Source organism: Coenobita brevimanus, chromosome 22, assembly GCF_032717465.1.
Source record: "Coenobita brevimanus isolate Jiangsu-jjx chromosome 22, ASM3271746v2, whole genome shotgun sequence".
Classification (NCBI taxonomy): domain Eukaryota; kingdom Metazoa; phylum Arthropoda; class Malacostraca; order Decapoda; family Coenobitidae; genus Coenobita; species Coenobita brevimanus.
Window position 1 is genome coordinate 2570001 of NC_136975.1, and position 26683 is coordinate 2596683.

At 41.6% G+C, this 26683-nt stretch overlaps 1 protein-coding gene and 1 non-coding gene across 2 annotated transcripts in view; both read left to right on the forward strand.

Annotated features, from left to right (window-relative positions):
• Window positions 1–26228, forward strand: part of LOC145392352 (piwi-like protein Siwi) — a 59026-nt gene extending 32798 nt beyond the window's left edge. Inside the window, exons 11-21 of the mRNA XM_080266753.1 lie at window positions 1914–2069; window positions 14030–14278; window positions 15622–15772; window positions 16218–16359; window positions 19409–19565; window positions 20854–20973; window positions 22727–22895; window positions 23085–23206; window positions 24478–24632; window positions 25709–25856; window positions 26118–26228. Of these exons, the coding sequence (XP_080122879.1) occupies window positions 1914–2069; window positions 14030–14278; window positions 15622–15772; window positions 16218–16359; window positions 19409–19565; window positions 20854–20973; window positions 22727–22895; window positions 23085–23206; window positions 24478–24632; window positions 25709–25856; window positions 26118–26228 (1680 nt within the window). The remainder of the gene's footprint in view (window positions 1–1913; window positions 2070–14029; window positions 14279–15621; window positions 15773–16217; window positions 16360–19408; window positions 19566–20853; window positions 20974–22726; window positions 22896–23084; window positions 23207–24477; window positions 24633–25708; window positions 25857–26117) is intronic.
• Window positions 24093–24211, forward strand: LOC145392599 (5S ribosomal RNA). Its single transcript, XR_013896030.1, has one exon. It is a non-coding gene; the product is annotated as a 5S ribosomal RNA (ribosomal RNA).
• Window positions 26229–26683: the final 455 nt, after the last annotated feature.

Genomic DNA, 26683 nt, shown 5'->3' on the forward strand with positions numbered 1-26683 from the left:
GTCCTATGGTACTCGACGAAGGCTCAACAAACACCCCAGGAGAAAGCTGAAGGTATGTGCCCTAAACATATGTGATTTTAATATTCTAGGACTAATAACTGATTTTTGGCAAATATTTTTAGAGAGAGTGTCGGAGTGCGAAGAAGCCCGCGGGAGCCGCAAGAAAAAGCAAGACAATCCCGCGGTTAAGGGCGTAAAGAAGGATAGCATTGCCCATTGTGGGATATGACTCACCTCTGATATTATTCAGTACAGTACATGATAATACTAAGAACCCTTACTGAAATCTTGTAGCTAAGTTACACTGTATGGTACTTGTTAAAGGGGAAGAGTAAGGATGGGAACTTGACAGAATTATTGAAAATTTGGTTGGAGATATTAAATTTGTGAATGCTAGGCAGCTGGATTGTAGTTGGGAGTCAGAGATCAAGGCATCAAAGATAACCAACGTTGTGAGGAAATGAAATTGCCTGAAGACAGATAGCTTGGAGAGCTTGGTTGGTCTAATGTATGCAAGACTGTTTTGAGAACGTGAATGAAAAGAAAAGGTAATGTACAAAGACCATATTTTCCCCACCTTTCTTAACTTGGATTCTTTTAGGAGTTGTGATGCTGCTTGCAGCACAAGTAGATGCTGATTGTGAGATGGGTACTTCCTTAGAGTAACACAAGTAATGATTCCAGCCTCACATACATACCTAATTTGTTGCCTGTTGTGAAATACTGAATAAGTATGATTTAAAGATATATAAATAAATAATGGTAAATGATTAGAGAAAACAGTTAAGCACAGAGATTGAATGTTCGAGAAGTAATGTGTCAACAGGCAAAACTATTCTTGCATACCGGTAATTTTTATGCTTTGTCTCCTTGACTCTGCGAGGCTACCTAATTGAACACTAATTTGCATGGCATTAACAAGAATGAAGGCAGTGAGGTTTATCATTGTATTTAGAGGTTAAGGAGTATCTTTCTCCATTGCACCTTTTTAACCCGCGCCGTCCCGAGGACGTACTTCCACGTCCTCACGTTTTGTCACAGCTAATCCCGAGGACGTACTTCAACGTCCTGCAGTTGCAAGGTTCATAGTTTCCACAATTTTCAATTTTCGCGAGTCATTTTTGGTACATATACACGGGACACCTTCCTCAACAAGATGCCAGGCAGAGACAATGCCTTACCCAGCATGACCTCCTCCCCCCCCCCTGCATGCCCTTTTCTCAGCAATTCACCTGTTATCAGTGACCTGGCCAGTATAGCCATGTCATGCCAAGGTACGAAATTCAGGGCCAGAGTGATTCCTCAATCAATGACAATGTGGAGGACAAATTTTACATAGCATTAGAGGAAGAAACGGTTAGAAATGATGATCAGGTAATGTGGAAAAAAAGGTCAGGTATTAGTGAGTGAAACAATGCTTATAATGCCTATATTACTGCTTGAAAACCAATATACTCTTGTACTACATATAAATTCGTAACAGTAAATAAATAAATACCGTTTATGAGTGGTGTGAAATAGTAATCCTCCCATAGAACTCGTTTTCTTTGGTGCCAGCCTGATAGAAAACCCAGTAAGGTAAGGAGGCTCTCCTACCTGTAATGAGTATTTTAAACCTCAGGTGAGCGATTTCTTTATGAATTTTCGATGTTTCTCACCAAAAGCGAAAGTTTTAGCAAAAAAAAAAAGGGTCAAAAAATGGTCGGGATTGGGGGGTACCAGTGGTCAAAAAGTGGTCGGGACGGGGCGGGTTAACAGTGGAAATTGATATAGTTTAGGACATGTATTATTGGTTGTGGAAGTATAATTTTGCTGTTTTTGTACTGAACTTTTTGGATATCTGTTGTTTTAATCAGCTAGATGCTTCCATTAATGTCTGTACTGTATTTTTTTTTTTTTCCTCTTCCCAAAAGAGAAATGATGCAGCTAAGGTTATGTTGGGGGCAATAGTGATGACTAGCTACAATGAGAAGACTTACAGAGTGGATGACCTGGACTGGAATGTTTGCCCTGCATCAAAGTTTCCCTACAAGGGAGGAGAAATTACATACGTGGAGTATTATGAGAAGGTGAGTGTTTTAAATTATGCGTGAATACTGTGAAAAGGTAATGAGAGGAAATACTGTATTCAATTGTGTTGCCACTATTTTAGATGATATCGGTTCCACTGTGTAAAGGTGCAATAGATGGTGGTAACATCATCCACTAACTTGATGGAGTGCTGCCTCCTTTTCCTTCACCTTTACCATTCTTTTTCTTTGTCTTTCCTTCTAACTTCTATGTCTCCCATCTTTCCTCTCACATTTTATTACTCTTCTTTCTACTTTAGGTAACTCTGCACGAAGTGATAAATCATATGGTTTCTTGTAACCCAGAAAGCCTTTTCCAATGCTGGGTGACAACCATATAACTAGATAACACGGTGATGTGGAGCTTATTGTGTCGTCCATGTTTTGACGGCAAATTATCTCGGAACCTTAGAATGAGAGAGCCTGCTGCGAGAGATTCAAAACAATGTGGGGGTGGCGCGGGTGGCGCTGCGTGCAGTATGCAGCGTGTGGCACGCGATTTGAATGTGTTTCCATTTTTCTCTGGACTTCAAAAAAGGTGATTTGGTTTCCCTGGTGACAATCTGTGAACAATCGAAACCGCAAACAGAGGAACCGGCGAGGACAGAGGGTCGACTGTACTAGGCATATAAAGTGTGTATTTTTAAATAATAAATGACAGCTTCGCCTCAGAATAACATCGGGGAACCAGCACGGGAGGAAAACTTGTTTGCGCTCGTAATTTACATTGCTTTCACCTTTTTTTTTTTTTTTTTTTTTTTTTTTTTTTTTTTTTCTTAAATAGAATATGGATTCCAAACTACTTGAAATTCTTAGAATAGTGTTTGTAGTTATAATATTAGGCAGTGGTAACCATATTACGGGGTACCGGGAAGTGTAGAGTGGAGACATCGTTACCCAACTTCAGAAGTCTCCACAAGTCCTACGGTAGATGACGAAGGCTCAACAAACATCCCAGGAGAAAGCTGAAGTTATATACCATATGCATATATAATTTTAATATTCGAGGACTAATAACTGATTTTTGGCAAATATTTTTAAAATGTCAGTCGGAGCACGAATATCCTCGCGGGACGCACAAGGAGCGCAAAAACATCCCCACGGTGTAGGGGTTAATAGGGTGGAGAGATGCAGATGCGGTGTTGATTCATGAACTAAAACCTTCACGCACTTTCCCATTCCTTGTTGTGCAAGGGTGTTGTCCACCACAAGGAAAACTGGTCCACTGCACGGGACAGCCCAGTAGGAACGGTTGCTTGCCTGCTCGTGGTGGGTCTGCTTGGTTCAGGGGCGTAGCCAGAAAGTTCACAAGGGAGGGGGCGGGAGAAAGATGTCTATAGCTTCTTGAAAAGGTGGTGGGAGGTGAGCGAAGCAAGCAACTGCAGCTGGGGGGTGTGGAGGGGCGCTGAGAGCCCCACCCATGAAAATTGTTTAATATTATGTACTTTTAGGGTCTTTCTGAGGCCTATGACAGTATTGTATTGGGATATTTAGATGATAACTCATTATAGTGAAAATGGCAAAAAAAAAAAAAAGCAAGAAAATGATTTTGGCTGAAAAAGAAGCTTTATTAATGATCCTTATGGAATAAAAGAGCAATAATGCATGTGGGAGTATCATCATCATCATTCTCTCTCTCTCTCTCTCTCTATACCATGTATATATATATATATATATATATATATATATATATATATATATATACATTGTTAAATTCAGCAGTGCATCTGACAGAGCAGCAGTGGTTGTAATTAGACTGTGCAAAAAATATACCCTGAAAGTGATACAAGTATATGCACCAACTTCTCAGAGCTCAGATGAAGAAATTGAAACATTCTAGGATGACGTCTCCCAGATTATGGAAGAAGAAAAGACCACCTATACCATACTCATGGGAGACTTCAATGCAAAAGTTGGAAAATCAAAAAATGGAGTAGCATGTATGGGAAAATTTGGAGTGGGAGAAAGGAACAAAAGAGGAAAAATGTTGGTAAACTTTGCAGAAATGTTTAACATGAGAATAATGAACATATTCTTTCACAAAAAAACAGGGAGAAAGTGGACCTGGAGAAGCCCAAATGGAGAAACAAAGAATGAAATCAACTTCATTATAGCAAATAAGAATAACACAATCACAAATGTCATAGTTATCAACAAAGTAAATATTGGAAGTGACCATGGAATGGTGGGTTGAACAGCAAGATTCAGTGTCAAAAGTGAAAGAAAGAAGATGATTAAAGACAAAAAGATATGCCCAATAAAAGTTAGCGAAAACAAAGCAGCTTTTCAGTTGGAAATAAGGAACAGATTTCAGGCTCTCAGTTATGCTGAATGTGACATTGATGAGTTTAATGACAGACTAACAAAAGTCTTAAAAGAATCAACGGAGGTAGTAGGAAAACCTAATACAACCAGAGCTGGGAAGTATTCAGAGAAGACACTTGAGCTTATGAAAAAAAGAAAGGTAATGAAAGTAAAAACAAAGAAAGATGAAATAGAACAAGCAGAATTAAATAAGCTTATCAACAAAAGACAAAGAGAAGAAAAAAGAATGAGAAACATGGATCAAAGCAAAGAAACCATCAAAAAAGGAAAAAGGCTGAAACAGGTCCGAAATAAAATGGCGCTTGGAAAGCAACAAATGTACATCACTAAAGACAAAAACGGTGAAGCCATTAAATGCAGAGATATGATGCTGAAACGAGTTGAAGAATTTTACAAAGAACTGTATGCATCAAAGACAGTAGTACTAATAGCTAACTTTTCTGTTGACACAAGTGAAATACTTGAGGTAACACCAGACGAAGTAAATACTGTAATTCTCTTAAAAATATGAAAAGAGGGAAGACTCCGGGAGAAGATAGAATAGTAGCAGATTTACTGTTGGATGCAGGGGCAGAAGTACAAAATAGGCTTGCTTACTTATTTACCCAATGTATAAAACAGAAGAAAATTTCCAAAACATGGTGTAATGCAATTGTTATTCTACTTTATAAAAAAGGCGACTCAAAAGACCTTAGTAACTATCGACCCATTAGCTTGCTATTAGTCATTTACAAACAGAATAGCTACAAATTTGGAGGAAAACCAACCTCGTGAACGGGCAGGAATCCGATGCAGGTATTCGACCACTGATCATCTGCACACAATGAATTAGCTAATTGAGAAAACTACAGAATATAATAAACCACTGTGCTTAGGTTTTGTTGATTACGAAAAGGCTTTTGACTCAGTGGAGCACATAGCAATTATAAATTCATTGCAAGAACAAGGAGGGAATGAGAACATTGTAAAACTGCTCGAAAACATATATAAAGAGGGAACTGCTACAGTTAAATTAGATAAGGACTCAGAGAAAATTAAGATTGAGAAGGGCGTGCGTCAGGGAGATACAATTTCACCAAAGTTATTTACAGCATGCCTAGAAAGTATTTTCAGAAAGCTAGACTGGGAAAACAAAGGAGTAAACATAGATGGAGAAAAGCTAAACCATTTAAGATTTGCAGATGACATTGTCCTAATCTCAGAAAAAGCAGAGACGTTGCAAGAAATGTTAAATAACCTGAACAGAGAAAGTCTCAAAGTAGGGCTAAAGATGAACCAGAGTAAAACTAAAGTAATGTTTAATCCTCAAACATCAAAGAGCGTCATAAGAATAAGTGGAGAAATTCTTGAAGAAGTTGAGTACAATTACCTGGGACAAATACTAAAATTAACGAAAGATATTGATAGCGAAATAAAAAGATGCATTACAATTGGATGGAAAGCTTTCAGTAATCATAGAGACATTATGAAAAGTAGCTTGCCAGTTTGTATGAAACGAAAAGCATATAACGAATGTATAATTCCAGCTATGACATATGGTTGTGAGACTTGGAAACTGACAAAATCGATGGAAAATAAATTAATTCATTCTCAGAGAGCAATGGAAAGGTCAGTGTTGGGAATATCTTTAAGAGACAGGAAAAGATCAACTTGGGTGAGAGAGCAGACTAAAGTCAAAGATATTATAGAAGTTATAAAAGAACAGAGTGGGCAGGCCATGTAGCAAGAACAAGGGATAATCGATGGAGCAAGAGGTTGACTGACGGGACACCAAGAGATGGTAAGCGTAGCAGAAAAAGGCCAGACAGGAGGTGGAGAGATGAGATAGAGAAATTTGCAGGGAAAACTTGGCAAAGATTGGCTCAGCCAAGGAATTCGTGGAGAAGGTTGGGGGAGGCCTTTGTTCAGCAGTGGACTTATAATGGCTGATGAGTTGAGAGGTAGGATGGGACTGGAGTGTATTGGTGTTGTGATGAGGAGAGGTAGATTGAGATGGTTTGGACATGTGGAGAGGATGGGGGATGATAATTGGGTGAGGAAGGTGAGAAGTGTTAATATTGGGGGTGGGGTTATTAGGGGTAGACCGAGAAAGACATGGGATGAGGTCATTAAGGTTGACCTCAGGGTTAAGGGAATGAACAGGGAGGCTGCAATGGATTGTGCAGCGTGGAGAGCCGCCATTAGGTGACCAAGGCTGACACATGCAAGCATGTTGGAGCCTTTAAAAACAAAAACGATGATGATGATGATGATATATATATATATATATATATATATATATTGTGTCCAACTCAGAGCATTGGCTCCACAGCCTGCTCTCAAGGCCCAGTAGTCCTCCTACATACCATACTTCTCTGTACATGTCACCACTTCGGCGCTAACACCCACCATCCATATTGAATACATGCTAGGGCTGTCTCATACAGGACTGGTGTATTGGTATTAGCGGGGGTACTTTTATGACATGTCGGTGGGTCATCTGGTAGATCAGGAAAGTCTGCTTTCATGAAATTCAAATCCTTAAACTGTTCCCTGCCCCAGGCAGGATTCGAACCTGGGTCCATCAGGACTGCAGGCCGCCTCTCTACCGATTCAGCCACCGCCTCCCCCCAATATCCGACGTAATAGAGCCATAGGCAGGTCCGGATAGTGGTCCTGTCCGGATATTGGGCCCCAGCTTATGGATTTGTACTTATGGACCCTAACTCAGAGAAACACCTATACAACTCCCTCTGGACATGCATAGCACCTATTTAAGACCCAAATCACACCAATAAGGGACATAAAAGGCTGAAATAAAAGCAAATGAAGCATAAAATGAGGTTTTTGAGGTAGGTTCATACAATATTCAACATTCTGGGTACTTACAAGTCCTTGGCTCCTGGACTGGTACTTATGGACCCTAACCTAGCCTGACTCAGAAAAACACCTTCCTACTGCACATGCATAGCTCCTAACACCCTATTCACACCAATAAAGGACATTAAAGAGTGAAATGAGGTGTTTGAGGTAAGTACAGTATGGAAAAAAGTACAGTATGAAACATTCTGCCTACTTACAGCAAGTCCATGGCCATCTTGATGAATAACCGCCTCCTCTCAGTCTCTGACAGTAAGAAGGATTTCCTGAAGCACTTGCAGTACACTGTTCATGAAGTCTTGCATTGAACTTAGTCAATCGCACTCAGAAGTCCGTTCTCTTCACAGTGCGCACTCTTGTCTAACTTATGCTCCATTGTAACTTACTAAGTGTTGCGCTCTGCAATTTAACTTTTCCCACTCTTCTAACCATTTTCTAAAGCAAAAAAAACAAGTCTATACATTAAATTTAGTTCAAAAATTGTCTTTTCACTCACAACCGTAAATCCTTAACACAACACACTGTTTTTTTCACTGCACAACACTGTAAATTCCCATGTGGTCTAGTGGAGAAGTTCTTGCTGTTTAATCACTGTCAGAGTCCGAGGGTATCACTAGCAGGTGACCTAGGGGTGCGTCGCTGGGTCGTGGTGATGGCGTACCCACTGCAGACGACTCTGAAGATAGACACAAACTCACGTTGAGCGGTGACTCCACCGTGGCTGATGTGCTGGGCTGTGGCTCGGAGCATGAGGGCCTGTCTTGGGGAGGCAACGGAGTGGAGCCAGGGCTGGGCACAGCGAGGGTCACGGGCCTGAAAAAACTCAGTCATTGATTGATGCAAGGAACGACGATTCTGACGATTGATTATGCGCTGTCTGAAAGCATGCACTTCCTCCACAAGTCCCAAGGGCTCCATCTCCCTGTCGCAGTCCGGGTGTTCCAGGTAGTCGAGAACGAACTCTACAGTGCTCGTCAGAAGTATTCAGCGTTGTCCGCCGGGCGCGCAGTACTTATGGCCCAAAAAGAATCACCCATTTTTGGGGGTAAGAATTGAGCCACAAGTTTGAGCTCCGAGCATGACGTCACGGTAGCCTGGGGCCTTCTGACGCGCTGGTTGGTTCCCGCCTCAGTCGCCCACGGGCTGCCTGAGAGAGAGGAACTCCGCCGAGTGTCCCTCTCAAATTGCGCCATTTTTTACCGAGTGTCCCGCAGTGTTTTGGCCTTCAAAACTTTGTTATGGCACCTACCCGTGAACTATCGAGTGAAATCATATCCCAGATCATTGCTCTAAAGGAGGCAGGCCACCAGACAAAGGATATTAGTGAATTGGTTGGTGTGGCACGATCGACAGTGCGTCGTTGGTGTGCGCGGTTTCGGGAGGAAAACAGTGGTGAAGTTCCCACAAAGAAACCGAGGTCTGGTAGGCCTAGGAAAACTTCCCCAAGGTCTGTCAATGTTTTAAAACGTGCAGTGGAGTTTAATCCTCGTGTGAGTGCAAGGAAAATTAAGGAGAGCAACCCAGAAGTGTTTGGTGAGGTGTCAGTGAGAACAGTGTCTCGTAGGGTGCATGAGCTTGGTTACACAAGTCACAGGCCTGTGAAAAAGCCTCTTCTCTCTAGCAGCCAGAGAATTCGTAGGCTTGCCTTTGCTAATAAATATCTAAATTGGGGTGAGGAGCAATGGTTGTCAGTGTTGTGGTCTGATGAGGCAACGTTTAGTGTTACCTGTAACAGAGGAGCATGCAAAGGTGGTGACCCACTTGACCCACGGTATGTAGAAAGCACAGTTAAACATCATGATTCACTCATAGTATGGGGTTGTTTTTCAGGGAAGGGTTTGGGGAAGCTTGTTGTACTTCCCAAGAACCTCAGAGTGAATCAGGATGTTTACCTGGAGCTTCTGTGTGATCATTTACCAGACTCCTTCGAGCTAACAGGTGCACGAGTGTTTCAGCAGGACGGTGCACCTGCTCACAAGGCCAAATCGGTCACCAATTGGCTTCGTGACTGCAAGGTATCATTCATGACAGACTGGCCAGGAAATAGCCCAGACCTCAACCCGATTGAAAACCTCTGGTACCTCGTAAAGAAGAGTCTCCAAGGGAAGGACGTGAGCTCTCTGCCTAAGCTGGAAGCCGCCATTCGTGACTCCTGGGACAAAATACCACTCCAGCACCTCAGGAGCCTCGCCCTTTCACTTCCAAGACATCTCAGGTCCGTGAAGAAACGTAAAGGCTACCCTACGAAGCACTAAAGGTAAATAAAATGCATTATTTATATGTTTTTTCAATGTTGAAAGATTTGTTTCTCAGGAGGGACGCAGGGCGCTCCATACTTCTGACGAGCACTGTAGGTGTTCCTGGAGTGCGCTCAGCTTGGGGATGGCTGGAGTAGTGTCGTGCTGAGAGGAGTCTGCATCATCGTCGCCATCCTCGTCAGAATCTTCAAGCTGGGTACTGACACCTGCAACTGAAGATGTGATCTCGATATCAGACAATGTCTGATACCGAGGATCGCCCTTGTCGTCATCCAACCACTCACGCACATCGTCCACATCAACATCGTCGCCAAGTGTACGTAGATGTGCATGGAAGTCATCCCTGTCAAAACCTAGGAAATTGTACTCCACATCCGTTCCGAGAAGCAGACGAGACCAACCATTTTCTAGAGTCTTGACAGGGACTTCCATGCACTGGCCCAGTTGTAGATTGCAGACTTGATGTTGTAGGGGCAAAGGTTTTCCAAAGTCCGCTGGCCTTGCATGTCCCGTCCCTCCTTGTGCTCTTCCTCGTCCTCAAGAACAACCATCACCTTGTCCAGGAACTTCCTTCGGTATAGGCGCTTTGTTGCCACGATCACTCCTTGGTCCATTGGTTGGATGAGAGCAGTCGTATTAGGTGGCAGAAACATGCACCTAATCCGGCCATTCTCAGCCACCAAGTCCTTGTCGCACGGGTGGGCAGGTGCATTGTCGAGGAGAAGGAGGGCCTTGACCTGGTCGCGCGGGATTCCCAGTGTCTTCGTCTGGTAATGTATGACCTCCTTGAGGAAGTGGCGGTGGAACCAGTCTTTGAAGATGTGGGCTGTAAACCATGCCTTCAAAGAATGATACCAGACGACAGGAAGGACATCCATCACTCCACGAAGACGCCGAGGCGTCCAAAGCTTCGCCATGAGCTTTACGGTTGGTAAGGTCATGCCGTAACTTGAACGCGAAGACCAACCCTCGGATGCCTTGAAGTCTAGGGCGTCGTGAAGCCTATTGAACTTCTCAGCAGCAGCCTTCAGCACCGTATCACGTACCATCACACCAGCAGCACTTTGCTGTCGATACCAAATCAACGTAGAGCGATCGACTTCAGCAAACTTGGGAGTAAACATCACCTTCCTCTCCACGTTGCGTTTGCTTCTCGACGAGAAGTCGGGATCTCTTAATATCGAACAAAGTAGATCGGGCCAGGTTGAACTCGCGGAGGATGCGGGAAGAAGACCACCCCGCATCTACTTTCTCCAATATCTCCCATTTCTTCTCCAGAGTCAACACCACTCTCTTCCTATTCTCAGGCGGCGGGGCCATCATCACACACACTAATAAGAGGCACGAGAGCAGCGGGAGTGCCTGCAGCAGGTAAGGCACCACCACAAAAGCGAGACTCGTGGGCAGCCATGACGACGAGCGTTCACTCGCGACAAGAGACAGGCAGAAAGTGGGAAGGATGCAGGGGCGCTCTAGCGGACGTCGGAGGAATGACACGCCACAACAAAGCTGTCCCGCGCGCCAAGTTCAAATTATGGGCGGGAATCCCCCCTCGGACCATTTTGGGAATATTGGATCCCGGGACGATTATGTCCGGTTAGTGGGGATGTTTGGATACTGGGCGTTCGGATATTAGAGGGATTACTGTATATATATATATATATATATACTGTATGTATATATATATATATATATATATATATATACTGTATGTATATATATATATATATATATATATATATGTATATATAGTGATTAATTAATTAATTTATTTATTTTTAAATATTAACTATTATTTTTTTTTAGCCCCATACGATTTCAGATCTTACACAGTTTTTAATGGCATGACTTCAGCCAAGCCACCACATAGAACACTCCTAGTCACACTAGACATTATCAAAACTTTTGATGCCATCCCCTGCCACAACCTCACAAACAAAATATTCAACACAGACATGCACAATAACACAAAAAGATGGCTTGCAAACTATTTAGCAGTCAGATGTGCACATGTAACATTTGCTGGTGAGTCTTTGAACATTGGAAACTTCACAAACAGCGTCCCCCAAAGATCTGTTTTGTCCCATACTCTCTTTAAGCTATATATGCACGACATACCCACACCCTACACACCACAAATACACATACCTTCCTGTGCGGACAACATAACACTTACATGTACACACCAAAACGCAAACACAGCTGCACACATCCTCCAACCTTACCTCAAAGCACTGCGCGAATGGTTCACCACAAACAGACTCGCAATAGCCCCAGCCAATTCTACAGTGACCGACCCTTGTCACAAACTGGACAGCAGAACACAGTCATATTCCACACCTCACCATGAACAACACTCCCCTGCCCCCCCCCAACACACACACACACACACACACACACACACACACCCTTGGTGTGACATACAGTAATCAATGTCATTTAAACAACACAACACAAACATTAAAGATAAATTAACACCAAGACTCAGTGCCTTGAGGTCACTTGCCCATACAACATTTGAACATTTGGACAACAAAGAAACCACCACCACATTATGCAAACAGTATGTACGTTCATTGATAAATTATGCAAGCCCTGCTTGTGCTTGCAACCATATTAAAACACACTACAACACTACAGACCATACAGAACAAGGCCCTAAAAATAATCACAGGCTGCACAGCTACCACACCCATGGACCACCTACACCAAGAAACCAAAGTCCTCAAAGTCAAGGATCACCAAGACATGAGAGGCACCCAAATTCTTGCCGCAGCCTCCACAAATCCACACCATCCACTGCACTACATGGCAGCACATCCACACACACCAAGGAACATCAAAACAATACCCAGCACATGATATCATACACAAATACTGTCATCTCTCTCCCCTCGCATGCCTCAAGCCAGCTTCCGAGAGCATATCCACACACAAATCACTCGCCGCTCCATTCAGTCACTTAAAGACAACATGCAGCTGCATGCACAGCCTCCTGAAATCCACCCGTCTGATTCCTACCTCCCTCGTGAGGACAGGGTCCACCTGGCCAGGCTGAGATGTGGGCATCATCCAGCCCTCTTGAGTTATCAGAAGAGGCTGGATGACTCCGTCACTGACACCTGTCCAGCATGCAACACAGCACCCCATACTATTATGCACATTATGGAAGACTGCATTGCACACAGTTGCTTGCACCAACAACACAACATACTCTCCTTGAGAGCTCTATGGGAAAGCCCAGTCTCAGCCATGGCCTTCCTTAGGGACTTGGGGGTGTTCAGCCAGATTGCCTAGGGAACAACTACTACTATGACCCCTGGTGGGGTAGTGGGTAATTAACCCATTAGCTCCCAGAGTTGCTGTGTGAGGGATTTTGCTGGATGGGTACTAAATGTACTGCCCTCTGCCGGTCGGCTGACAGTCGTGAAGCTCGTGGGTCCCTGCCGTGCGGTTCCGTTCTTTATTAAACTTTGAAGGTGCCCAGCACCGTCCTATATCAAGGACACTTGGTGCAAATGGGTTAAGGCACTCCAACCAGATTGAGCCTGTGTAGGTTTATATCCAAAGGGTGGTTGGGGTTTATTACTCATTTAATGCCACTCAGGGATAAGTGATGCTGGTCACTCTCATCTTAAATGTCAGGAACAACTTGCCTAGCCCTGGGCTCCTACACTCCTCATGGGGCAACACTGGATTAGGTACGATAGATGGATGGTTGTGACCATCATCCACTCTCTTGATGTAGTGCTGCCTACTTCTTCCTTCACCTTTTATCATTGTTTTTGTGTGCCCTCTTGTCTTCATATTTCTCCCATCTTTCCTGTCACTTTTTATTACCTGTTTTTCTTTTTCAGGTGGCTTTACATTGAGTCACAAGCCTAATGGTTTCCTGTGATCCTGGAAATCATTTACTACTCAGGGTGGTAACCATATAACCAACCAATACTTGTCAACAGGTGGATTGACGGAGGGTTATAGCCCCTTCCCGTAAAACAACAGACTCAAAGATTAATGACCACCCTTTACAGGATTATGGCGTCTGACTGTAGATAGATAGAAAATGTTTTAAACAAATTTCCAGCATGTGCCCATGCTGCAAGAGTACTTACAGTACATGATCCATTTATATGTACTCTTGTTTGTTTTAAAAAATCATAACATCTTGTATCTGTGAAAGTTTGGAATTTTCATCCATTTCAGAGTATCATGAAAAAGAAATGCAGAGATGCTTGATATATTTCACTGTGGCTGTTGCACTCATGAGTAAGCTTAAGGCTGCACTATTGCTTGATTGAATAGGTAATCTATCTGGGAGTCAAGACACCAGACAACATTTGAGAATCAATTGCTGTTGGTGATTGGAAAGATGAAAGAAATATTTGTTATAAATGATGCAGCGGAAAAGATTATGAAAGTGTGAGAGAAGGTCTACAGTGGTAATAATGACTTTAAAGTTTTACCTTAACCTTCCATTCCTTTCAGTTTTTGCCACACTATAAATCTTATCATTTTCAGAATTACCAAGTCAGAATTAGTGATCCTCGCCAGCCTCTGCTGTTGTCAAAGCCCAAGAAACGGGATCTGAGGCGAGGTGCAGGGAATATCTATCTTGTGCCAGAGCTGTGTGTGATGACAGGGCTGACTGAGGAGATGCGTGGAGACTTCAATATGATGAAGGATCTGGCCCAGTATATGCGCATGGGCCCAGACAAGAGAGTTTCAACACTGTTGAAGTTCAACAAGGATCTTGCCACAAATGCTAAGGTAAGGTCGTATTTGCCTATTACACCTTGCTGTCCTCTTCTTTGTTATTTGAAACATTCTGGTATCATAATACCCTTTGTAAATAATGTGCAAAATTATATTAACAGTCCATATCCAGAATTAAGTTGCTAAGGCAGAGGTGCTAAGGAGCCTCCTCAAGCAACATGAATATGGGCCTTAGTCAGCATGCACCAACTGCCAAGGGAGGCCAATCCAGTGGTAACTAGAGAATGCGACAAATTTTATTATAAGCAAGGCAGGGCTCAGGTCAAATCCCTTGTCCAGTTCCAGTTTCTGGATCCCCTCCCACTCCTTGTTTTACAAGGAAAATCAAATAAGATGATAATGAAATATTAACATTTCAGTCAATTATGTGCATGATGAAAATATTCATAAACTGTTTACTCCATTATATGCTCATAAAAGTTCCTTAATTTTGTCCTCATTGTGTAATATTGTAAGAAGTTGTGTGGAAATCTGTGTTTATATATATATATATATATATATATATATATATGTATATACTTATATTCATGGAGCCTCAGTGGTAGAGTGTGCATTTTGCACGCGGATGAGAACGGGTTCGCCTCCCGCCAGAGTTGTAAAAACTTTGGGAAGCGTTCACCAAGCCACTTGCTACTTTGGCGGATACAAGGGATGCTGTGGTTGGACCAGTGTCGCATACTAGTATGCTTGCACCCAATCGGCTTAAGGCGGGCCGATTACACTTGGTTCACAGACTACACACACATCCAAAGCCACTACAACACAACAATCACACTCACAAGCCTTTCTCACCCTACATACAGTCTCTACCAGACAGCCTAAGCCACTGGGTACAGATACATTGGCTGTATCGTCCCTGCTTCAGTATGGAGGGGCCGGTCCTGCAGTGGACCTCAGCGGCTGATGATGATGATAATATATATATATATATACATACATACAGTAAAAGTCCTTTAATCTGGCCACCAGTAATCAGAAAATCCCAATACTCCAATTTCAAGGCAAAATTTTTCGAATTTTTCTAGGCATTTTAATACCCAGGCAAACTGTTAATCAAGGCAAAGAAGTACAGTATTGCAATTCATAATTGGGTTTTTTGTAAGGTGGAATTGAAGATTTCAAAGCTTGAATGGATGCATGACCCAACAGAGTAGGAACATAAAAATCGTTTTCCTTCTGTACATTCCATTCTCATTTTTTGATTCTCTTTGTCTAGTTTTATTTTATTGACAAATATATTTAGGATGAAGGTGGTTAATGCTAGTGATTGTGATCTTTTTTGCTTTGTATAATAATAATAATTATCCATTTTTAATTTCCGAATTTATCCTCACTAGGTTAAACAGGAACTGACTGACTGGGGGCTGCAGTTGTCACCAAACCTAGTGCAGGTTCAGGGTCGAATGCTTCCTGAAGAACAGATTGTTCAGGATGGGAAAAACATTAGCTACAATCGCAAGACAGCTGATTGGTCAAGAGAAACACGATGTAAGCTAACTTTTTACAGTGGTTTAGGAAGCCATTATTTTACAGTCTTCTGTTGTGTGTGTTAGGGAAGTTAAATCTGTAGTAGTAGAATTATTTTTGCTCTTGTCATGAAACTAAAATTATTTCCTATATCTCTATCTATCTATTGCCAGACACCACAATCCCACAAAGGGTGGCCATTTGACACTGAGTTAGTTGTTTTACAGGGAGGGGCACCAACCCTCCACCAACCCACTTGTTGACACGTAGGGAGCACGTATGGTTTGGTTATATGGTTACCACCCAGCATTGTAAATGGTTTCTTGGCTTACAGGAAACCATTTGGCTTGTCACTCAGTGTAAAGCCACCTGTAAAGAAAAGAAAAGGAATAAGAAGTGACAGGAAAGATAGGAGAAATAGGAAGAGAGGAGGTTGCTTTTTATAATTTTTTTTCTCTTTTTCCAGCACTGAAGTTGAATGTGCCAGTTAATGTTCAGAAATGGGCAATAGTGTTCCCATCAAAGTTCACAAATGACGCCAGAGAACTCACCACAACTCTGCAACGTGTTGGACCACCCATGGGTATGAGCTTTGGACAACCTGCTACGTAAGTTGTTTGCATTGTAAAACAATAGGTTTTTAACAGCAGTGTGTGCTTTCTTGGTGCTGTTGATATCTGTGTGTGCATTCTTGGGGGTATTGTTGATCATAAGGCAGGGTGAGGGTATATATAGTTAATATGTGTAATTATTAAGTGCATGTGTCGAGATATATAAGAAGGCATGGATGAGTGAAACAGCAAGTAGAGTGGAAAAAGGCTGTGATTGTACCTCTGCGAGTGAAGTGAATGTAAGAATCGTCATGGCATAATTCTGATAAGTGTTGTAGGGAGGGTGTATGGAGGAGTTATCATAGAGAAAGTAAGAGAGAGAACAGAAGGCCTAGTGAGTGACAGACAGGGTGGCTTCAGGAGTGGCAGAGGATGTGTGGAGCAAATATTTGCAGTGAGATAGGTAGTGGAGAAGGCTTGTGAGAAGGACTATAAGGTGTTTATGGCAGTAATAGATCTAGGAAATCATACTGGTATAACAAGTTAAACAGAGAAGGATTTTGGGAGGTTTTGCTTATGTATGACGTTGATGGTAAGTTGCTAGGTGCCGTTAAGAGCTTTTATAAAGGTTGTGAAGCTTGTGTAAGGGTGGTTGGGCATCTGAGTGAATGGTTCACAATCAATGCTGGCATGAGTTAAAGTTGTGTGATGTCCTCATGGTTGTTCAATATATACACTCAGCCCCCTGCTATCGCACCTAATTGGTCACAGGAAACGCGCTTGATAGCTGAACTGAACAATCAGTGGGAAAATTGGTTTTTCGGTGGCCCATTTTTCTAACTTTTAACCACTTTATGCCTACGATTTCCTGCCAATCTCTCCTCTAACATGAAATAAAGCATTATTATATTAATAATAACATTATAATGAATAAATAAACAACATAAAAGGCCATCAAACTTTTATAAGGATTACGGCTTGGGTGGTTTGATGGGTTCCGAGGCTTGGGAGTGGCTTAGTTGCCCGCCAGATCTCTTTGGCTGTCTCCATTTCTTTAGTGTCCACAGCTAAAGGGGGTATCACATGGTACGTTATATCAGGAATGGCTGAGGAACATGTAAGTGGAACAAAACTTGGACGCTATCATACACGTTCCTCACGCTGTTGTCAGAGCCCTGTCTCAGTTGTAAACACGTGATTACTTTATCGACATCACAGTTTTTTGGGCATAAGAAATATTAACTCTTTATAAGGGTTTCAAATAGATTGATATTTATTCTAAAATACAATATTGATAAGTATTCAGCGTTAGGCTAAATTTCAATGCTGTAGTACGATATGTTCTTTCGAGCCGAATGGGTTTTGGTCACTGTTTTGCCTGTCGTGTCCTCGGCAGGAATCCATTCAGATGCATTCCAAATGTCCGTGCTATAATCAGGAATTTTACCACGTTACCATTCCAATTAACCATCATATCCTCTGCAAACCTCATATGAAGTACCGTGTGAATGAGTTTCACTTAGCCTGTCTTCAAACTCGACGCGTGATAGCGGTCTTGGGGTGCGTGATATCATGTATGGTTGTGCATTTGATGTGTGTGTGATAGCAGATAAGCATGATAGCTGAACGCGTGATAGCAGGGGGTTGAGTGTCTATGGATGGGGTGATGAAAGAAGTAGAAACACAAGTAATGGTAAGATTGAGGCATTGTTAATGAGTTATGATTCATGAAATATCTCAGATTTGATGTATGCCGAGGATGCAGTACTGCCTGCAAATACCGGACAAGAGCTTGGTAGACAAGTGCAGAGTTTTGTAGATGTCTGTGAGTGTCATCATGAGAGTGAATGTAGAAGAGATTAAGGTGATGGTTATTGAGAGAGAAGGTGACTCCCAGAGAGATGTTGCTGTGAATGGAGAGAGACTGGAATTGATGAGAGTTCAGATACCTGGGTAGAGTGATAGAAAAGAGAGGGAAATGTGCAAAGGAAGTGGAAAGTAGAGTGACATAAGGAAGGAAAGTAGCTGTTGCTATGAAGGCCTTGATAAGAAACAGAGACTTGAGTGTTGCAGATGCATGAGGCTTACATGAAGGAGTATTAATGCGTACTTTAACATGCAGGTGTGAAACTATGGTTTGGCATGAAAATGAAAAGTCAAGAGTGAGAGCAGTGGAGATTGGACTGCTGAGGAACATATGCTGAGTACAGAGTGGATGGGATACGAAATTATGTTATTCATGAAAGATGCGGAGTGAGGAAGTATGTGGACACCAGAATCGAAGAGAGTGTACTGAGTTGGTATGGTCATGTGGAGAGAATGGATAACAATAAAGTGGTGAAGAAGATATACCATCATCATCATCTCGACCTCCTTTCCTACCCCAAAGATATATCTGAGCGAATTTGAAGGAGGGAGAAGGTGATGTAGGCCAAGAAGAGGGTGGAGAGATATGATGGATAAGTGTATGAGGAAGAGAGGTATGGAAATTGGTGAGACTAAGGATCTGACAAGAGATCGAGCTGGCACGATAAGTTTTGTGGGGAGAAGCATATGACCAGGGATTTGGCACCCGTTTATAATGACAGCACTCTGATTGACTAGATCGAATAGGTATATGTGAAGCTACAGTACATGGTGGAAACCTTTTGGCCCATCAGATGGAGCGAGGATTCCATGGGCTTGAATGACAAGTGAATGGAAGCATGGCCCATTGAATTGGGCAAACTTTTGTTATCTGGACAATGCTGCTCCTCACCTTGCCCTAGGGTTGGAAAGGAGTCCGGATGATGATGATGATGTGCGGAAAGATGTGCTCTTGAGGTACAAGTAATTAGAATTGTGGGGGCTAGACTGTAATTAATGAATATATGGTTCATTTCTTTTGGCTTTCTGTTGATTAGTTCTTCCATTGTCATTCTTTCTTTTTCCTTGCTTTCTGTACCTTACATCTTCCCATTTGTGGGTAGGATGAAAAAGCATGAAGATAATTCAATTATCAAATCCCTTAATTACACCAGCTCTCTCACTTTTGATATACATATTCACTATATTATTAAGTCATGCCATCGGATGTTATCTCATTTTGGCAGTTCTTCTGGCACAGGTTCAGTCTGAACAGTGACAGTGCCCAAGAGTATGTTGGACAGCTGAACAGATGTGCAGGGATGCAACTAGTCTTGGCCATCCTACCCAACAACCGTATGGATCGTTACAGTGCCATTAAGCGACACCTCAGCATCAAGATGGGAATTCCCAGTCAGGTGTGTTTCACTTAGTACATGGTTATTTACTTTGTATGCAGGTGTAGGGAAGGAGGGGAAGATTTTTCATTTCTTTAACATTTAAGCAAGTAAAATGTCTGCAGGCAAAAGGAAACTTGCAGAATATATCCAGATGTCTCGAGTATAATGAACAGGGTGGATTTAGGAGTGCTTGGGAATGTGTAGATCAGTCAGATACAGTCATACAGTATGGAGAAAGCATGCGAGGAGGACTTTATGGTATTATGTAAAGAGGACGGTATGGTATTTACGGATATGTAAAAAGCCTAAGGCAGGTGAAACGAGGACCATGGAAGGGTGTACATATGTATGTTGTGGAATGAAAGTTATTGATTGCTGTTGCTAGTTTTGCAGTGATCATGCAGCATGGGTAAGAAGAGGTTGATGTCTGAGTAGTTAAGTGTCAGTGTTGGAGTGGAAAAGGGGTGTGGAATTGATTACTGTTGATAGTTTTGTGATGATAGTGCAGCATGGGTAAGAAGAGTTTGATGTCTAAGTAGTTAAATAGAGTGGAAAAAGGGTGTGTGAGATCTCCAAGCTATTCATCATCAATTATTATGGATTGGGTTAACCCTTCAATAACTGCCAACGTTGAACAGTGCCCTCCAGTGCCAGCGCTGTAGACATCAAATTAAGCACGATCTGTAAATGGCTGTGAACATTTATGGGAAGGGAATGAAGGTCACTGGTATGTTTACACAACCCTGCTCTACCATCCCAATCACTCAGGCGGTCAGTTCATTTCGGATGTTATCGCCCATGTGCTTTCACGTTAATGGTATATGTGCAATAATTTTATGAATTTTTCCATGAATCAGCAAATCAGAGGATAGTTTTAGGAAGCAAAAAAACTCATTTGCTGGGTGTGCCAGATGATTCTCTTTCTGTATATAAGAAAAAAAAATTGATTTTCGAAATTTGAAAAAATGGACCTGGGGCCAGCTTGTGGTGCACACGAATGTACTACCTCACTACAATTGGAGGGTTAAAAGAGACATTCTTGTTGTAAAGATGGATGGGGAAGGTAATTAATGGTGATGGGTGGAGTATCTCATACCTGATGTTCACTGTTGCTGGTAAGAGAATTTTTAACACCATTCTTGATAAGGTGCACAGTTTCTGTTTAATTTCATGAAAATTTTAAGGATATCATTAAAATCATAGGTTACATAAGACAGAATTATAGTTATTTTAGAATAAAAATCAAAGTTACCCTTTGGGAATGTAGAATTTGTTGCTGATATATTTTATTTTATCTTTGCCCTAGTGTATCTTGAGTCGAACTCTCTTCAAGAAACAGCGCCTGATGTCTGTGGCAACAAAGGTTGCCATTCAAATTAACTGCAAGCTTGGAGGAGAGCCGTGGGGTGTGCATATTCCAGTTAAGGTACAGTAATTTGGACAAAAATGATTTGTTACTAAGTCAGAGAGATCTTAGTTCTATACTGGTTTTGTAACAAATATTCTGGGTTATAATACTTTAGGTCATGGTTTGCTTGTTATTTTTGAAGGTTGAGTGAAATTAGTAGTTGTTATGTAACCCAGTTCCAGTTGATCAAAGAGATGTCATCTGCAGATAAACATCTTCCTTTGTAGGACTATCCCATATATTCCCTATATTGTTGGTGGTGTGTCTGAGTGTAATGAATGCTGAGCAGTGTTCCATTATGTGTTGTGTTGTCTGCGATTATTCTACCAGTGTGGCACATGTCATCAGTTATTCCACTTAATCCAAATCCAAGTTGATAACTTAGGAGGGCTGAATGATGTCCTGGTCAAAGCCTGGCTGGATGAACTCAATCAGCTCAGTTAAATAATACGTCTGGTGGGTGTATATTGGGGAGGGAGGCTTGTATAGTGGCCTGATAGAGATGTATTGCCTGGGGCATTCAGTAAGTACAGTAGCTATGTAGATGATTCTTTATTGCTAGTGTTATGATGTCTGGAGGTGGGATGTTGTCAAAGAGCATCTGGTTATGTTTGTCTGATGATTGTTTCGTGTGTCTAGATGTGTTCTGTGACTTTATCATGTAATGACAGGTGTTTTGTGTTTTTTGAAGCACCTCACTGATTTTTGGCACAATATATGGGCACTGTGTAATTGCGGTCCATGTTAAGTAAAGGGCTACTCACAGATGAAGTTATGAGGGTGGCTGATATTTGGGTTCTGAAGTGGGAGTAAGTGAGTTTTGGTGCGGTGTGCTAGTGAATGGAGAGTCACTTAAATTAGAGAATGGTTTTAAGTAACTTGGTGCAGTACTGGAAAAGAAAGCCAATTGTGCAAAGAAAATAAATAAATAAAATTAAAAAATAAAAATGAATACAGGTAAAATGAAGAGTAGAATGGCTCTATAAGGGAGTTGATGCTGTGAAGGCCTTAATACAAAAGACGTCTAAGTAGGGAGATAGTAAGAGGATTTTGTGAAGCATAAAGCTTATATTGATGTTTGTATGAGACTAGTCTGGCCTGTAAGTGAAAAGTCAGAGAATAAGAACAGTGGAAATAGGTCAAAGGAGGGAAGTGTGTGTGTATGTTTGTTTAGAAGATATGGTCTTTGGAGGAAACGGATGTAGTTAGCTGTGATGGTGAAACTGGTATATGTGATTGAGTTGAAAGTGGGAGGAAGCATGGGAGACCAAGGAGAATATAGATAAATAAGATAGAAGATTGTTTGATAAAACAAGGCATGGAATTTGACGAGGCCATGGATAGGGGAGTGGGTTGGCTGTACGAACTCTGTATGGAAAAGCCCATGACAAGGTTATGGTCCCTCATTTAATAAAGGGTATGGTACGGCGTTTAATTGGATCATTGCCAAAGTGACTGTCAGATATATGTGAAACTCTGCCTTAACAACCATGGGCAAAATACATCTATTATTAAAAAAAAAAAAAAAAAGCTGATTATCCTTGTGTATGAGAACCAAGTTTCTCTGAGCTTGAATTATGTAAGATTTTTTTTTTTTTTTTTTTTTTTTTTTTTTTTTTATAAATAAGGGGGACAGTCCTATCTTCTTCAACCTGCAAATGCTAATAAGGTCTGATTCATCTGTACTTTATATCATAGAATATTTCAGTTTGGTTGATTACCTAAATTCTCTTTGTAATTAGTAATGAATTTCTACCTCACCACACAACAGAGTGCAATGGTGATAGGATACGATGCTTACCATGAAAAAGGTGCTCGCAATGCCTCGTATGGGGCAGTGGTCTCCTCTCTAAATCAGCAGTGGACTCGATACCTCTCACAGGTGGCACGGCATGTCAACCAAGAGGAACTTACAGACAACTTTGCAACTGGAGTGAAAAGTTTGTTGATTTCCAAAGTTATGTTAGAAATTATGTTATCGTAATTATGAAGTACTGTATTGTAATAATGATTATTTCAGTTATACAAGTTCAGCTAGGCAATTGATGGTTCCTATCACCTTGGGAAATATTTAGAGAAAAGATGTCACTTTCCTTTTTTAACAGCCTTCTTTTCATGTGCTTCTTCAGATGCCTTGCACCACTACAAAGCTGAGAATGGAGCTCAACCAAACATGGTGTTAGTGTATCGTGATGGTGTTGGAGAGGGTCAGATTGAATATGTGAAGGAACATGAGATAGCTGCCATCAAGGTATGTCACTGAAATTTTATATTTTGTCTTCTCTGTGTATATGGTGTATACAGTACATGAAGCACCCACTCAGTGTAGTGCTGGTTTCAGGTGTCTGTCCTTTCCTCTCCTCCATCCTTCTTACCTTTAATCCTCATCTGTCTTTCTTTGCTTTATTCTTTCCTCATCCTATTGCCTATGGGCGACTTTACACTCCCCCTTCTGTCTTGCTTTACTTCATTCTTTCCTCTTCCTTCTGCCTATGGGTGACTCTGACAAGCCAAATGGTTTCCTGTGCACCAGGAAACCATTTACTATATCGGGTGGTAACTGTATAACCAAATTATGGTCCCTGGTGGTTCAATGGGTAATTAAGTGCTCCAGTTGGATTAAGCCTGTGTAGGTTTATATCCAAGGGGTGGTTGGGGTTTATTGCTCATGTTATGCCACTTAGGGCTGAGTGAGACTGGTCACTCTCATCTGAAATGTCAGGATCAACTTGCCTAGCTCTAGTTTTCTGCGCTCCTCATGGGGCGATATAGGATTGGATGATGGGTGGATGGATGATAGTGCATACAGAATGTATATTTTTGCAGTGTTGTGTATTCACAGGTAATGGCTAGGCATTGACAGGCAAATTTGAGCATCATCAAAGCCTTTGAGAATGGAGCCCATGAATAACCTGAGGAATGTCTGTATACTGCACAATAATGTGTATTCAGCTGAATGGGAGGGGAGGTTCAGAATTCTGCTTTTAAAACTAGGATGATCAAGAATCCACATTGATTGAGAATGGAATCCCCCTTCCCATGATTATTTCAAGCCTGTACCTCTTAACCTGTAAACTGTGACTGCCCACTCCTAATTATCTCTTGGTCTGAGCCCATGTAGGCTTATTTTGGTCAGTACCAACGACCATACCACGTTGAGTACACCGCTTCCCGTCCGATCAGCGAAGTTAAGCAACGTTGGGTCTGGTTAGTACTTGGATGGGTGACAGCCTGGGAACACCAGATGCTGTTGGCATAACGTTCTCCCTACGTGTCAAGTGGGGGTGGTGGAGGATTAGTGCCCCTCCCTGTAAAACAATTAACTCTGAGCCCTTGGCCACCCCGTTTGGGATACATGGCGTCTGGCAATGAATGAATGAAAAAACCTTAGTCTTGTAGAGTACAGTGTGTTCATTTATTTGTCATATGGTTAGATAATGGAACTTTTTGATATTTTATGTATATTTTGTTTATTATTGCTTTTTCTTTATCTATTTATTTATTTATTTTATTTATTTTCAGCGTTGCTTCACTGAAATGTGTGAAAGACCTCCCAAATTTGCCTTCATCATTGTGTCAAAAAGAATCAACAGCCGCTTCTTTGTGGACAACCGTGGCAACCCAGACAATCCTCCTCCAGGCACAGTTGTTGATGATGTGGTCACACTACCTGAGAGGTTAGCAGGCACATAAATAACCTTAGCTTGATGTTAATTCAGTGTTCTCTCTAACTTTCATCCCAAGAACATCTCTTCTGAGCTGAACAAGATTTTCTGACATTTGACAGAATAGAATTCAGAAAGAATTATATCACCCAGATTTATGGGAAACAGGTACTTTTGTGTTCATGGTTTGCTTGTGTGAAGGAGGCTAGAATTTTGAAACCTTGAATACTGAGTTAATGAATGTGTGGCCCTTTTTCACAGGACACACAGATGGTTCCTTTCACTTATGGTGATTTTCTGGTAACAGTCACAGTTAATAATAATAATATAATGATCATCATCATCATCTGGTCTTTTGTTTCTCAGAAGAGCCAGTTCTTCGATAGGAAATTCACTAGCGCTCGACACACATATACATTATTTTTAGTTACAAGAATTGCGACATCTGTCTTACACAATACAAACTTTGTAAGTAAAAAAAAATATGAAAGTGGCAATAATTAAATCTTATAATCATTCGTCATTGTACCTCTCTCCAGGTCATAGCATGTTGAAAAAAGAAAGGCTTTCAGCTGTCTCTTAAAGGATTCAGCAGAAGAGAGTTGTCTCATGGACAATGGCAATCTGTTATATAATCTAGGGGCACTATAAGAACAATCAGAGAAAGATGACCAGTGAATGGCTTCAGGCTCGTCAAGACGCGAGGAATCATCTTCACTGCATAGCATCACACCTGGACGTGCTGATAGGAATTTTAAAAAGCAATTCAAGATACTTCGATTTACCAAACTTAAGAACCTGGAATATAATAATACACAGTTTAAATTCAATTCTAGCCTTTACCGGTAACCAATGCAGCTCCATTAGGAACGGTGTAGTCGAGGTTCTCGGGGGGGAGACCAAAGATAAGCCATGCTGCCAAGTTCAACACAGACTGGACTTTTGTTAGTATATTATTTGGAAGACCAATCCACAGTGAATTACATTAATCAACACGAGACAAGTTACTGTGTGGTTTCACACAGTGTGTAATACATGTCCAGGATTTCATTGATTGTTTGATACTGTGCTTCTGTTCCTCCAAACAGGTATGATTTCTATCTAGTGTCGCAGAGTGTGAACCAAGGAACTGTCTCTCCCACATCCTTCAACATCATTGATGACTCATCTGGGCTTAAACCAGATCATCAGCAGCGACTAGCCTACAAGCTCTGCCACCTGTACTATAACTGGCAGGTAAATGATATTTTTAACAATTATTATTGCTTCAGTCATGTAGTTAATACATTGTTCAGTCAAAGTTAGTTGCAATATTATGAGCACTGAAGTTATTTGTCATCTGTAATTCTTTTCCTAGCATGTTTTAATTTGTAAGCTCAGAGTGTTGCACACCAGTATAAATATTTTACTGCATTCCATACTTTTGTTGTTAATAATAATGAGACCTCAGTCTTAAGCATGTCATTCAGTTAGTATTTGTAAACATTCCTCTACCAGGGTACAGTACGTGTGCCAGCTCCATGTATGTTTGCCCATAAGCTAGCTTTCATGACTGGCCAGACAATCAATGGTCCACCCCATCGAGACTTGATCAGCCGTCTCTGGTGAGTATGAGTCCTTATGTTTACCATCATCCTAACCCAGATTCTCACCAGATAATTTCTTGTCACCATCATCATCATGTTTGCAATTAGACTGACAGGAAAGACAGTCATTGATTAGTGTTGCTTGACTTGGATGGATGCTTTAGCACATGTAGTTTCTCTCTCTCTCTCTCTCTCTCTCTCTCTCTCACACACACACACACACACACACACACACACACACACGCACGCACGCACAGAGAGAGAGAGAGAGAGAGAAAAATGTTTTGTTCACACACAGAGGAATGTTTTGTTCCAAGAGGAGGTACTGTGATTACATGGAAGTGTGGCCCATTGGATAGGGCAAACTTGTACTGTCTGGACATCGAGAGAGAGAGAGAGTGCATGGGGGGGGAGGGGGAGACATCTTTCTATGACTAGGTTAATATAAGGCAATATCTAACTTTAACATATTGAAAA